At 39.8% G+C, this 12,897-nt stretch overlaps 7 protein-coding genes across 7 annotated transcripts; 3 read left to right on the top strand and 4 right to left on the bottom strand.

The window, feature by feature from the left end:
• Positions 1-19: 19 nt before the first annotated feature.
• Positions 20-1,351, bottom strand: ECM14 (putative metallocarboxypeptidase; the record flags this gene model as incomplete). Its single annotated transcript, XM_071052355.1, has 1 exon — positions 20-1,351. One exon carries the CDS (start codon positions 1,349-1,351, stop codon positions 20-22), a length of 1,332 nt encoding a protein of 443 aa, XP_070906976.1.
• Positions 1,352-1,615: 264 nt separating this feature from the next.
• IGO2 (phosphatase regulator) lies at positions 1,616-2,041 on the top strand (the record flags this gene model as incomplete). Its single annotated transcript, XM_071052354.1, has 1 exon — positions 1,616-2,041. The coding sequence occupies one exon, from the start codon at positions 1,616-1,618 to the stop codon at positions 2,039-2,041; it is 426 nt and encodes a 141-aa protein (XP_070906975.1).
• A 359-nt stretch (positions 2,042-2,400) lies between these two features.
• On the top strand, positions 2,401-3,255 carry WSS1 (metalloendopeptidase WSS1; the record flags this gene model as incomplete). Its single annotated transcript, XM_071052353.1, has 1 exon — positions 2,401-3,255. The coding sequence occupies one exon, from the start codon at positions 2,401-2,403 to the stop codon at positions 3,253-3,255; it is 855 nt and encodes a 284-aa protein (XP_070906974.1).
• Positions 3,256-3,592: 337 nt separating this feature from the next.
• On the bottom strand, positions 3,593-5,182 carry YCK1 (serine/threonine protein kinase YCK1; the record flags this gene model as incomplete). Its single annotated transcript, XM_071052352.1, has 1 exon — positions 3,593-5,182. One exon carries the CDS (start codon positions 5,180-5,182, stop codon positions 3,593-3,595), a length of 1,590 nt encoding a protein of 529 aa, XP_070906973.1.
• Positions 5,183-6,235: 1,053 nt separating this feature from the next.
• Positions 6,236-8,461, top strand: RNJ42_02186 (uncharacterized protein; the record flags this gene model as incomplete). Its single annotated transcript, XM_071052351.1, has 1 exon — positions 6,236-8,461. The coding sequence occupies one exon, from the start codon at positions 6,236-6,238 to the stop codon at positions 8,459-8,461; it is 2,226 nt and encodes a 741-aa protein (XP_070906972.1).
• Positions 8,462-9,107: 646 nt separating this feature from the next.
• Positions 9,108-10,544, bottom strand: RAX1 (Rax1p; the record flags this gene model as incomplete). The annotated part of the gene is made up of 1 exon (XM_071052350.1): positions 9,108-10,544. One exon carries the CDS (start codon positions 10,542-10,544, stop codon positions 9,108-9,110), a length of 1,437 nt encoding a protein of 478 aa, XP_070906971.1.
• Positions 10,545-11,379: 835 nt separating this feature from the next.
• MUM3 (Mum3p) lies at positions 11,380-12,810 on the bottom strand (the record flags this gene model as incomplete). The annotated part of the gene is made up of 1 exon (XM_071052349.1): positions 11,380-12,810. One exon carries the CDS (start codon positions 12,808-12,810, stop codon positions 11,380-11,382), a length of 1,431 nt encoding a protein of 476 aa, XP_070906970.1.
• Between the last annotated feature and the right edge of the window lie 87 nt (positions 12,811-12,897).

The raw sequence follows: 12,897 nt of genomic DNA, 5'->3' as shown, positions 1-12,897 counted from the left end.
TTTATTTATATTTTATGCCTTATATTTCTGGGTCGAGGAGGAAGTCGCAGAAGTAGTTTAGTGCTGCGTACGTTTCTTTGCCGACGGGCCGGATGAACCGTGGTGGGAGTAAGAACCCGTGGTTTCCTGTGTCTCTGAGCTTGAACTGGAACGCCCAGTGGGCACGCTGGTGGTACATGAAGTCCAGCGCGCTGCCAGCGCCGAGCTCAGGCATCAGGTCCGCGCCTCGGTCCTTACACGCAGCCACCACGTCGTAGTTGTGGCCGGACTGCGTGCGTACCGCCTTGTTCAGCCCGTAGGCGAGCTCCAGCAGGTTCTCCAGGTCCCTGGGCACGGCGTCGCACGAGTAGGCGTAAGGGTACAGGATCTCCTGGGAGTAAGAGTGCAGGTCGAGGTAGCCGTATATCTTATACTCGCCCTTCACGTTGCTCAGGTACTCGTTCCAGGACCTCGCCTCCATGGCTTCGAATGGCGCTTCGCCGCTGTACTCCTCGCTGCATGGGTATACATGGTTGGCTTCCCATTGGTACCCGAACGAGTGGTCTATGTCTATACCTTGACACACAGGCAGATACGTCTGCTGTCTGTTTTTCCGCCATAGACGGTTGTTCGTGAAAGTGTACTCATAGCCGTCCGGATTAAACACAGGGATCACTAAGAAATCCAGCCCTTCTAGATACTTGGTCTCCTTCGAGTCGCCAAGTGCATAGCGACCTACGAGCTGCGCTACGGCCCAGCATGCACTCGACACACTAATCCACTCACGCGCGTGCAGCCCACCAGTGATCACGATAGTCTTCTTCTCCGGATTGGTGTCCTGTTTATTAGCACAAAGATGTAGAGCACGCAACTCACGGCCCTCATACGTCTTCCCAACAACTTCAACAGTAACAATATCAGAGAAGGACTCCTGTAATCTGTCCATCCAGTTGTATATCTCATCAAGAGTGCGGAAGGAGTCAAAGAAAAGTGACTCCGCCCCAACTAGCCCATCAGCACCAAAACCTTCGTCTTGACCAAAAACAATTTGATCAAGCATAAACTTCCCTTCTGTTGTTGGCATCGTGTCCCGAATAGCACTGTTTATGTCATCGATCATAACTTCATGTTCCACACTGATAACAGCATCTCGGGGCACCCTTACATCAACAAACTTACTAGAATGCGTCCACACATCCAAATCCCGCGTACTAACCACCTCGCGTAGCATCTCATGCGTATCCTGATACCCAGTACCGTTCAACCATACCCTAACTACTTTATACCGGTCAAAGTCAAGTTCTTGATGACTAGAACCCATCACCAGGGCCCACACCGCCAGCGTTAGCGTTAGCGTTACCATTAATACCATCTGATGTCCTTTATAGCTTATTCTTTATTGCGTTGGTTTGCTCTTCAGCTCCATCGATTGAATTTAGGTTCCTCTTCTTATATAGCCTCTTTATAAATTTAAAGGCCTCCGGGGAAGGGCTTCTCACACAGAAAAAAATTAAATGGGTTAAAAAGTCAAAGGGGGGGCTTTAATTCGTATTTAAGCCTTATTAGAGTACCATCCAGGAGAAGAGGTATCAGTTATTTGATATTCATATTGCTTAGGAACTAAAAAGAGTGAACAATGTCGTATTTAGGCGGACAGATGAAGGAACGAGGAGCTGATGAGAGTATCTCACCTACGAACAGTCATCTTGACCTTACGGATGGAGTTGACAAGAACGGGGTTGATGTATCCAAGTTGAACGAGCAGGAGTTGAAGTTGTATAAGATGTATGGTAAGTTGCCCTCGCGGAAGGACATCTTTCAGCACAGGATGCAAGGGAGGAAGTATTTCGATAGTGGTGACTATGCCTTGAAGAAAGCAGGTGTGAAGAGCCCCGAAGATGTGATTGACCCTAACACTTCTAGTAACAACCTGCCTGTGACAAACCCTAGCGGGCTAAGAGAGTCTATCATCCGCCGTAGGATGAGCAGCAGTGCAGGTGACCATATGACAAGACAGGATAGTATCTCTAGCGGGCCACCACCACGCTCACCGAACAAATAACTTTGACTTTGCAATATATGTCATTGTATTGTTATAATATATGATGTACTCCATATATGTTAGCACCCCTACGACCCCTCAATACCCCCCCTCCCTTAACCATGTACAAATATATAAAGGCTATTAAAATATTATACAAGTATTGATGTCTATAAGTAGTTTTATATAACTTATACTATTATAATGCTTTCTTGTTAGAACTGTTCTCTATATAACAATAGATACTCTAATATATCGCTGTTCTTACTTATAGAAGGCTCTAATGTATAATCCATATAAATGCTATGTAAGTTGAAAAAAAAAATTCGATGCGATGAGCTATGCCAATAAGCCCACAACTATACACAGCACAATAACTAATGGTAGAACTGCCGCACCCGCATATCAGGAAGATAGCTGTACTACAGCGGAAACCAGGGAAAGAAGATGCTTTGAAGCTGTTGAAGGATATCGCCCATAGAGTGAGCCTGTTGATGCGGGAGAATGGGTTTAAAGTGACTACTTTGGTCGAGTTCTACCCTCGTGATAGGAGTCTCTTGGGGATGAACGTGAACCACGGCCAGAAGATCATGCTACGGCTTAGGGATCCGCTCGACGAGTTCAGATTTCTGCCCTGGGAGTCACTTATGGGTACTATGCTTCACGAGTTGACACATAATGTATTTGGACCGCACGATCAACGGTTCTACAGTAAACTAGACGACTTGTCAGCTAGACAGTGGTGTATTGACCAACTGGGTCTTAAGGATAACTTCTTAGGGGAAGGTGTCAAGCTCGGAAGCGCACCAAATACACGCCGCGGCAATCCATCTACGGTTCAACGTGGAGGTAAGGTTAATAAAAGACCTGGGAAAGGAACTCGTCTAGGTACTCTGCTTGGAGATGATAACGTGCTGCGAAACACCATACGGCGTCTGAAACCTTCTCAGTTAGCTGCCATGGCCGCTGAACAAAGGAATGAGGCGGATAAGAAGTGGTGTGTTGAAGATAACAAGGATGCAAATATTCCAGATGATGATACTTTGGACATTGTAGTCTTGGATGACGACCAGCCTGATACACATGATATCCCAAGGGTACATTCCGCACCTATTATAATAGAAGATGAAACGACTAATGATGGCCAGACCTCTCGATATAATGATGTGGTTACGAACAAGACTGATGAAGACAATGATAGTGTAGAGATTATAGACCTCACATCAGATATCTAAAACAAAAAGAACTATGTGTACATGAAAATGCAATTATATCATAGTTTTCATAGAATTATAAATATAGGTAATTATGTATTTTATAGGAATTATATGAAAATTATGAGATATTTTGATATGTGTTGGAATAAAAATCTATCTGTACATAATATACAATGTTCTAAAAGTAAAATTAAAGTTAAAAAATTATATATTACACGGAATGTTTTAGCGTTTCTATCAATAGAAATTGAATTTAGGCTTCGATGTTCTGTATAATCTTGTTTTGGTTAATCATGATGATATATTTCATCACAATTGTTAATGATATTGGGTGAATCTTGAAAAGGGTAATAATCTAACAACAACCCAATTTTTGGAAGAACCCCTTTTCTGTGTTGGTAGAATGGTATTCGTTGTCCATTTGTTCTGTGTGTTGGTGGAAGTTATTTTGGGTTTGTGGAGCTGGCGCCTGTGGTTGTTGGGCTTGTTGGGCTGTGTTTGGTTCCTGTTGTGCTCTGTACCTGTTTCCTGCCATATCTTGACCTTGGGCAGGGTTGTTGTAGTTTCTTCCTGCAGCAACGTTATCAGCAGTCCTCTGGTTTTGCAAAGGCATCTGTTGTTGACGTTGGGGCCTCTGTGATTGTTGGTTGTATTTCTGTTGTAGCTGTTGTTGGTAAGCTTCGTATGATGTAGGGTCTAAGTTCTTACCATTAGGTCTGTTTGCCATTTGGTTGTAGTTATCCCCGTTACCACCAATACCTGCTTGATGGTTGTTAGGTTGAGCTTGGGGTCCTTGTTCTTGATATTGCATCTGCTGTTGTGCCGATAGTTGATGCAGAGGATTAGTCATCTTGTTCTTGTGTCTTCTTGATTTATCATTTGGTGGGTTTGGATGACCATACCCATGCAAGTTTGGCTTCTTATTTATCGAAAGGTCCCAGCCACGGCCACCGTTCAACTTCATCCAATCATATTGACCATCAGCAGTCTCGTTAATGTCATCAAGGGCGGATAGCAAAAGCTTACGGTATCCTTGGTAATCAGGTGTTTCCTCGAAGGAAAGATTTCTGACAATTTCTAGATATCTTCCGAACTGTACAGGTAGACCGCTAGCCAAGTCGTAAACGTTAGTGGTCCGCTTCTTCTCCCCAATCTTCTCGTACTTCTGTTTGTTGTTAGGAGCCTTCAACCCTTGCCATGGCAATTGGCCCCTTAAAAAGTAGAAGAACACATGTCCTAATGCCTCCATATCGTCTCTTCTGGACTGCTCTCTGCCCAGATGTGTGTTAATAGACATGTATCTCGCGGTACCACTGAGAGATTTCCTCTCTCTGTATGGGATATGTTGTTTTGTCTTGGGGTCTCTGTACTGCTTGGCCATACCGAAATCGATGAGATGGATCTTGTTCTCGTCGGGCTGACCAGGTCTCCCGATCAAGAAGTTATCCGGCTTGATATCTCTGTAGATCAAGTCGTGAGCGTGCAGGTCCTCGATCAGCGTGACCATCTGGACAGCAACCTGCACCACTGTCTTGACAGAGAACTTCCTACCACACCAGTCAAACAGGTCCTCGAGAGAAGGCCCCAGCAGGTCAATCACTAGAATGTTGTGTAACCCTTCCTGTCCGAAGTAATACGCCTGTGGAACATTAGGCGTCCCCGTCATGATCTTATACGTCCTGTACTCGTCCTTCAGCTGGGGAGCCTCCGTCTTCCTGGGCTCAAACTTAATCGCAACAGGCATCCCATTAATCATGTTCGTACCTTCAAACAAGACACCAAACGACCCTTCACCGATCTTCTTACCTATCTTATAGTGCAACCCAACAATGGTAGAGTCGTCTCCATTAGCCACAGTAGAACTAGACCCATTAACATAAGACATATTCACATTCATCGCAGTATTAGCTGCCGTAACCGCAGGAGAGTTCTGGAAACGCGACATTTTTTCTTTTATTATTATTGATTTATTGTGGGGGGCAGGGAGGAATTAAAAAAAATCCTATCTTTCTTCTTATCTTCTAAACAAATCCCTACGTTTCAATCTAAATTGCCCAATACCCTGTGTCTCTCTCTCTCTCTCTCTCTCTCTTCTCTATCTATCTATCTCTTACAAACTATAAACCTCTCTTATATAAGGAAACATGCTTATATTGCTCTCTCTCTCTAATAAATAACAAGTAAAGAAATCCCAAAACAAAATTAACGAAGAAAAAAAATTTAGCGAGGCTTTCCAAAAAAAAAAACCCCTCTCTCTCTCTGTCTTTCTCTCTCTTGTACGTGGCTTTCTACGCTTCCTATCTTCTTCATTCTGTGTCATTAAACAAAAAAAAAAGTAAAAAAAAGCAAAAAAAAAGAGTAAATCAGTTAATTCATACGATGAAGTCATATGATGGATACGTCCTGAAGTATATATTAGTGTACGAGTTCGTAATGTGATATTACGTATGTACGTATATATCATAGTACGTAATTGTAATGTGATCACGACGTATAACGATATCTTTATCAATGACGTCATTTTCTCAGTTGTAAATTTTTTTTTTGATTTCCCATTAGGCCCAGTCTGGCTGTTATCCGTTTATGCTGTTGCTGTGTGTTATGCTATTGCTATTGCTATTGCTATTGCTATTGCTGTGTTATGCTGTGTTATGCTGTGTGTTGTTACTGTCTCACTCACCTATCTCTCTATAAAGCTTTATCTCTTTGTGTGTGTGGGGGAGGGAGGAGCGGTGCGGGTGTTTCTGGGATGAGGGGGGTCTCTCTCTAATTGAGGGTTTTTATTATCTCATCTCATATAGCTTATAGGAGATGTACATATTGTATAAACAATATGTACATCTTGGTATATACATCTATATATATATAGGCTTATTTATATGTTTATTTAATATCTGGTAAAGACAAGCTAACACTACCCATAATACATCCACGACAAAATATCACAATACAGCACAATACCTAGAAAAAGCTTTTTTTGGAATAGGAGTTTTTCGATATGATGGATTTGGATGAGACCAGTTCTGTTTCAGGACTGTCGATGGATGATCTGACTACTAGTTCTGCCACTACTTATGATGTGTCGTTGTCTCCAAGTACTTCGAAGTGTACGAGGAAAAAGAATGAGTTCACAAGACCTCACTTGTTCGAGTACATTGACGCTAGTCCAGCTCACCCACCAGACTATAACGAAGTGAACTATAACAGACACGTCTCCTTTCCTATATGGGAGGACTCACAGCCTTGTAACCCTAATGCAGTGCCGCCAAGTTACACTCCCACGGTGTACAAGACCACAGTGGCCTCCGTGAAGCTCGAGTGGCTCTCCCCCTTCGATCCATCCCCTCAGAGAAGTTGGAAGACGTACATAGTGGAACTGAATAACACACAGCTGAATTTGTACTCTCTAGAGCCCAGCTACATGAAGGACGTGAGGCAGTACCAGGACTCCCGGTGCAGAACCGAGGGTAAACAGAATACGACTACTAAGACCAAGGGGTTCTTAGCTGCACTGGCGAGCAGCCACGGGAAACGCTCGGCGTCAGCGGCTACTGCGTACGCTTCCGCTTCTGCTTCGACTTCTGCTTCCGTGGCGGCTAAAACGAACACTAGCACCGCTGATCAGCAGTCATTCGAGTCGCTAACCATGAAACTGGAGAAAAATAGAACTAACTACTGCTCAGCAACAAGGCTCTACAAGACTTACACGTTGCAATATGCCCGGATGGGTATACCAGTGGACTATAAGAAGACTTCCAATGCTCTGAGGCTGAGGTGCGAGACAGAGCAGTTTTTGTTACGATTTGCCAACATCGACGAGCTTATGAACTGGTCAATGTACCTTAATATGGGTATGAACGTTGCTTTAGACCTTGATGAACGTCAAGTGCCTGATTATAGAGTTGTGCCAAGAAGGCGGCGCAGGCATAGTGGCCGTCATAGAGGTAGAAGGCATCACGGAGGTCACGTCTCTTCAAATGTAAGATCAACAGCAGCGATTTTTAACAAAGAATTATTTCTGGTACCACCAAAGGGATATAACTCTAATTCAAGTTCAAGTTCAAGTTCAAACAGCCCATCAAAGGGTTCAGCAAGACTAAGAAGTCGAACTACTACAGAGCTAGTGAAAAACTCAAAAACTCGTTCGCTTGCTAGGACATTTACAACTGAATCCAAGAATTCAACCAGCGATACAAAGAAAAATGGTCTACAAAAGTTCTTTAGCTTTTTCAAAAATAGCAATAAAAATAATAAAAAATCAGTTATTGCATCACCAGAAAAAGAACAGACCCCAGTATACAACATACAGCATGAAGATGAGTGTCTATCTGAGAAACCTGTGCTATCACAGGATTTTCCATCCGAAAGGTGTGAAGAAATGGTAAAGAGACATGTAAGTATTCTTCAACGAGAGATGAGAAGCTTTCATGATTTGTCCATTCTTGATGAAGGATCAGATAGACCAGGCAGCCCTGGTACTACAAATGGTTATAATCACCAAATATATTCGCAACTAGAGGGAGAACAACTGGAAAACTCCCATAGTCATGAAAATATTAATAATGATGATGAAAATAACGATGAAAATAATGACGAAAATAACGACGAAAATAATGATAGTAATGACAATAACATTGATGATGATGATGACGATGATGATGATGAGGTAGAAGATGGAGAGGAGTTTATTCCTGAAGATGATGATGAAGATGATGAGGCTACGGACCCCGAACCAATCACTTCTATTTATGCAGAAGAGGGTTTATTGCATGTAAATGAAGACGATTATTATTACGAACAAAGAAGAATTGCGAGAAGTAGAGCTGCTTCGACTGTAAGTGCGAACAGAGGATTTTACAGTGATACTGAAGATGTAAAATGGATGCCACCTCAGAAGATTTTGTCTCGTAAAAGATATATTAAAGACAATTTAAGATGTATAAAATCTTTTGTTGAACATTCTAGCTGGATGGGTAAAATTGTTTGTTGTCCTGTAGAATCACCTCCATTTAAAACATCAAATTCAGTGAATATCAAATGCGAAGAAAAAACTGTTGGGAATAGCAGGTTTAGAACATTTGCATCACATTCTAATGATAATGAATACTGGAAATTGAAAAACCATCATCTAAAACGTTATATGATTACCTCAAATGGATACGTTGAAATTGCTCCTGAGGAAGCAATGAAGAAAATGAAGAAGCCCAAAACTATTCTTTGCTAAAGGAAATCTAATAAACATAGCATAACCTCCAATAGATCTAAATTATAAACTCAAAAGCACGATGTTTTCTTATGACTGAAAAGTATATATCAATTTATAAACTACAATTTAACTTAACCAAATTGCATTAAACGACAATATCTAAAATGGGCTATTTCAAATTGTTACCATAGCATCCATAGCTGTATTAGTTGAATTATAACAATCAGTACTTTAACAAAGGCATGGGTAAAAGATAAGTGTCTAGTTATGGAATCAGCATAAAGAATCTACTTTTGTATAGCTTTGCCTCTTTTTACAATCTCCAACAAATTAGTAAGCTCGCGTGGCGTAATGGCAACGCGTCTGACTTCTAATCAGAAGATTATGGGTTCGACCCCCATCGTGAGTGCTAATAATTTCCGTGATAGTTTAATGGTCAGAATGGGCGCTTGTCGCGTGCCAGATCGGGGTTCAATTCCCCGTCGCGGAGATACTTTTTTACAATTTAAAATATACCATATTTATCTTTTTATTGTTATTCTTCATTTTGATCTGAGTAATTTGATCTGAGTATTTTGAGGCAATAAATTATATTATATTGTATTATATTATATTATATTAGTTATCATTAAAAGCATTAGCAAGTTTTTTTCTATTAATACAATTACAATCTACGACCAGGTACACAGCTAAATATAACGGTAAAAATAGCTGTCATCAAGACAACTAATATTAAGCACCATAAACCTCTTTTATAAAGCAACCTTCTTATGAATGGATGTTCGATTTTTATTAGTCTCGATCTACCTCCTAGGAGCAGAAATATAGATGGGATATTGGTATTATAAGAGTTATCGTAGGTTGCCCTATGTACATCTTTATCTTTCCCCTTTTTGTGAGTATATATTAGTTTTTGAGTGAGACCAAACCATGAATATATTATATCAAATTGGTAAATACCGCATATGATGAAGTAACTTCCTATACCAAAGGGTACTACTGTAGTAACTCTGATCGCTCGACTATAGTGGATGAATATTAAAGTATAACCTATCCAAAATCCTATTCCCAGCCAAAGGCAACCAAATAATACTCGACTGAGTGCTGTGAATGTCGAAAATGGAGACCATGAGATATGTTGTGCATGTATAGAATTTTTTTTCAATATTGAAGAAGAGTCATCCTTTTCTAGTAATGTATTTGGAGGACTATTAGTGGGTTTGCTGGGGTGAAATCTCCAATCTGATATCTCATCATGTATATTATGCAGTGCTACTTCTTTTAAAAATTTTGGAAAACAGTCAGCTTCTAGGAAATGATAAGTCATTTCTTTGAGCTCCTGAAAGACGTCTGGGTCGTGTCTTTTGTTCATTTTGATGTTCGTCAATATTTCATGTTTGATTACCTCTGGTATATTAGTTAAGTAACGTTCACTAACGTGAGGAGATTGGAGATATGTGTTGCAAATCTGTACTGCATTGGTGTATAACTGCTTCGTTGTAATGTTACCTTTCTCCCCATTTTTAGCTTGAGCTTTGAGGAAACTATCTACAATCACGGATATACTTTGCACACTTTCATGCTTTGAAATATCTATTACGTCATTTGTAGCATTTCCATTTTGAGAGCTCATTCCTGATGATCTTTCGTTACGATTTTTCCAATTCTGTATCATCCTTGTAACTAATGGTGATGTATGTGTATTCCCTTGTAAAAAATCAGATACTCTGTCTGGATTATCAAAGTCTAAATATCCTTCGGAAACTAATGCATTCATTACAATTGAAGTGGAAACGGAGCCTGGGTCACTAACATTTGTGGCTTGATTTGGATGCTGGTCATCCAAGTTCTTGTATTCGTCAAAGGCAGATGTCATAGCAATGGATCTCCTCACATTGTTCACATAGTCTTTACAAAGCCGTATATGTGCCATCAAATCGATCCAGAAGTCTAAATAATTTATTGCATATGGGAATTGTGATAAGTAAGTGTAAAAAGACCACAGGTCAACTGGTGCTGCCGTTTTCATTATAAGCACCTCATAGAGAGTGGGCAACCGCTCCCTTTGGATTTGATCAAAATCAATTTGATTCTCCACCATCTATTCAAAAACTGTTTTGTTGTTTCTTTTATTCAAGTTCTTTTGAGTTGTTTGTATAATTTTTCCTTTAATTTCCTATAACGTGTCCAATAAAAGTTGTTGTTGTTTTTATATTTATTGGGCTAATCCTTTCGTTACTCAATAGATTTATCCCTCTTCTTTTTTTGGTTTCTATCTTTCAATACTAGGTTCGTGATCCTCTTTTCTATTATTTTTGTTTATCAGTATATCAATATATAAAAAAAGCAATAATGAATTCTTACAATCCACCTTTGAAAGAATAATTTGGAGATAAAGAAACGGTGCTAAATGATGAAGAAAGAAAAACACTAGTTTCTATGAAATATTGACTATGCACCAAGCAGGGTTCACCATATTGTTTCAGAAACTCATTAGGATTTTGATTGCACTCTTCTTTGTTTTGTTACCTTCTGATTTGTTTACCTCATTTCCTATTACGGTAAGGGCCCAGAACCCATCGCGGACCCAAAAATTAAATAAAAAAGAAAGAAAAGAATAATAATTTGTTCTCGAGTGAAAGGGTGATTGTAACGTTGGTTATGATATAAAAAGATAAACTCATCCATAATGAAACTGAATTAGTTGGTAAAAAGAAAAAAAACATTGGTAAATCTATTTCCCATCGATTATAACGTGACTTTTTAAAATAATTGATTTACAATTTCTGAAATATTGGGTTTAATAGTGTGAGAGAGAGCTAGTAGCTTTTTGGTACTAGTTCTTTATTCTTTTGGATCTTTTCTTTTCTTTTCTTTTATAATTAGATCCTTTTTTAGTTTATTTTTCTTTTCGGAAATACTAATTACTTTGCCGTTTACGTAAGTTTCACCGATGAGACCATTTCTTTAATTGCTGCATCTTTCTCTTTCCATCGGTCTTCGAGCCACTTCTCTAAGTGCCTGTCCTTCAGGCAAAGTAAAGGGTCTGTCTCATGTTTCTGCACGGATATCATAGTTATGATAGGATCTCTTGTATTATTTGAGTCAGGTCGTAAAAATTCTAGAAGTGAGGGTGATATTTGTTCTAATTGGTAGCCACACTCTGGAACTATACTTCCTTCTTCATGATTGTGGGCATCGGTTACGTATCTAATCCTGTAGTATAGAATAGTAACGTCGTAGAGGTAGGGGTTGATTCGAATCTTCTCCCTCCTATGTTTCATTTTCTCATTAATTCTCTTCTGTGGTTTGAAATTGCCTCCTGAGTGGTCCAATATATGGGTAATTACTGCGTCATCCTGCACATCATTTCCTTCATTCAGACTTAGAAAGAGGGACTCCATTTTCTGATTCAGATAGTGCTTCGTTTCAGTAATTACTGGTAAATGGGGAAGCCGTGGGACTTCTCGAAACCTAGCAAAACAGTCAATGGTGTTCACAAAAGCCTTAAACCGGGGGTTGAGTACATTGCGGAACTGTGTGGTAAAGGATTTGTTGCTGTTCAGGGTCCTTTGGACGATGGATAACTCTGTCGTCATTATATTTACCTCTGGAAAAAGGATGATGGTCTGGTTGTAGCTATTTTTCAAAAGATATTCTATATCCTCGGTATTCACTGGGTTATTTTCATCTGTAGATAAAAGGTGTATGCCGAAAAGAAGGTTTGGAAACTTCACAATTTGGCCCCAGCTTAGATATTGTAGCCTCATTCCTTCTAGCTTTTTACTCCTATAATATTTGGATATTATCTCAAATTTGCCCCATCGAGAATGACTGTTCCCCATACTATTTTTTATTAGATACTGTAGTACTACGTAATCGACCAAGGACCTGTGGTTTGAGATAAGTAAAGTCGTCATGAAATTAAACTCGTCATCGTACAGATTAAGATCCGCACTTCCAGACTTTAAGATTACATTTAAAGTCTTCTTGTCATGACCGAATATCAACTCTACTATATGGATTTGAAACACTAGCTCTACCAATTCACACCATACCGCCAAGGTAGGAAGTACTACCCTGGGTATACTAGTCACTAGGTATGACGCAATCTGTATGAAATACGTTCCTAACAGTGGTATATGCCACCAAAATCTTCTATACAAGGCGTAACTTCGTAGGAAAAAAGAAGTTAACGTAATATACTGCAAAAATAACCGCGCCAAAAGCATAGTGGTATGTAATAGCAGATATCCCACAATTATTATGCATTTGTAACACACAACTACCCAATCCCAAATCTCCCACCCTTCAATATCCTTAGAAGGACCAATCAAACAGTTTTCTACAAACGCTACAAACCCCATTTTTTCCCTTAAAGGTTTTATCTGAGGAAGAAGATAGATTAAATTAAATATTATTAGTGTTTTAAGTAGATGTGTACGTTTAGTTAT

The sequence above is a fragment of the Nakaseomyces bracarensis genome (assembly GCF_045282275.1).
Source record: "Nakaseomyces bracarensis strain CBM3 chromosome Unknown Scaff8_0, whole genome shotgun sequence".
In the NCBI taxonomy this organism is placed as follows: Eukaryota; Fungi; Ascomycota; class Saccharomycetes; order Saccharomycetales; family Saccharomycetaceae; genus Nakaseomyces; species Nakaseomyces bracarensis.
This window is presented reverse-complemented; position numbering and strand designations above follow the sequence as displayed.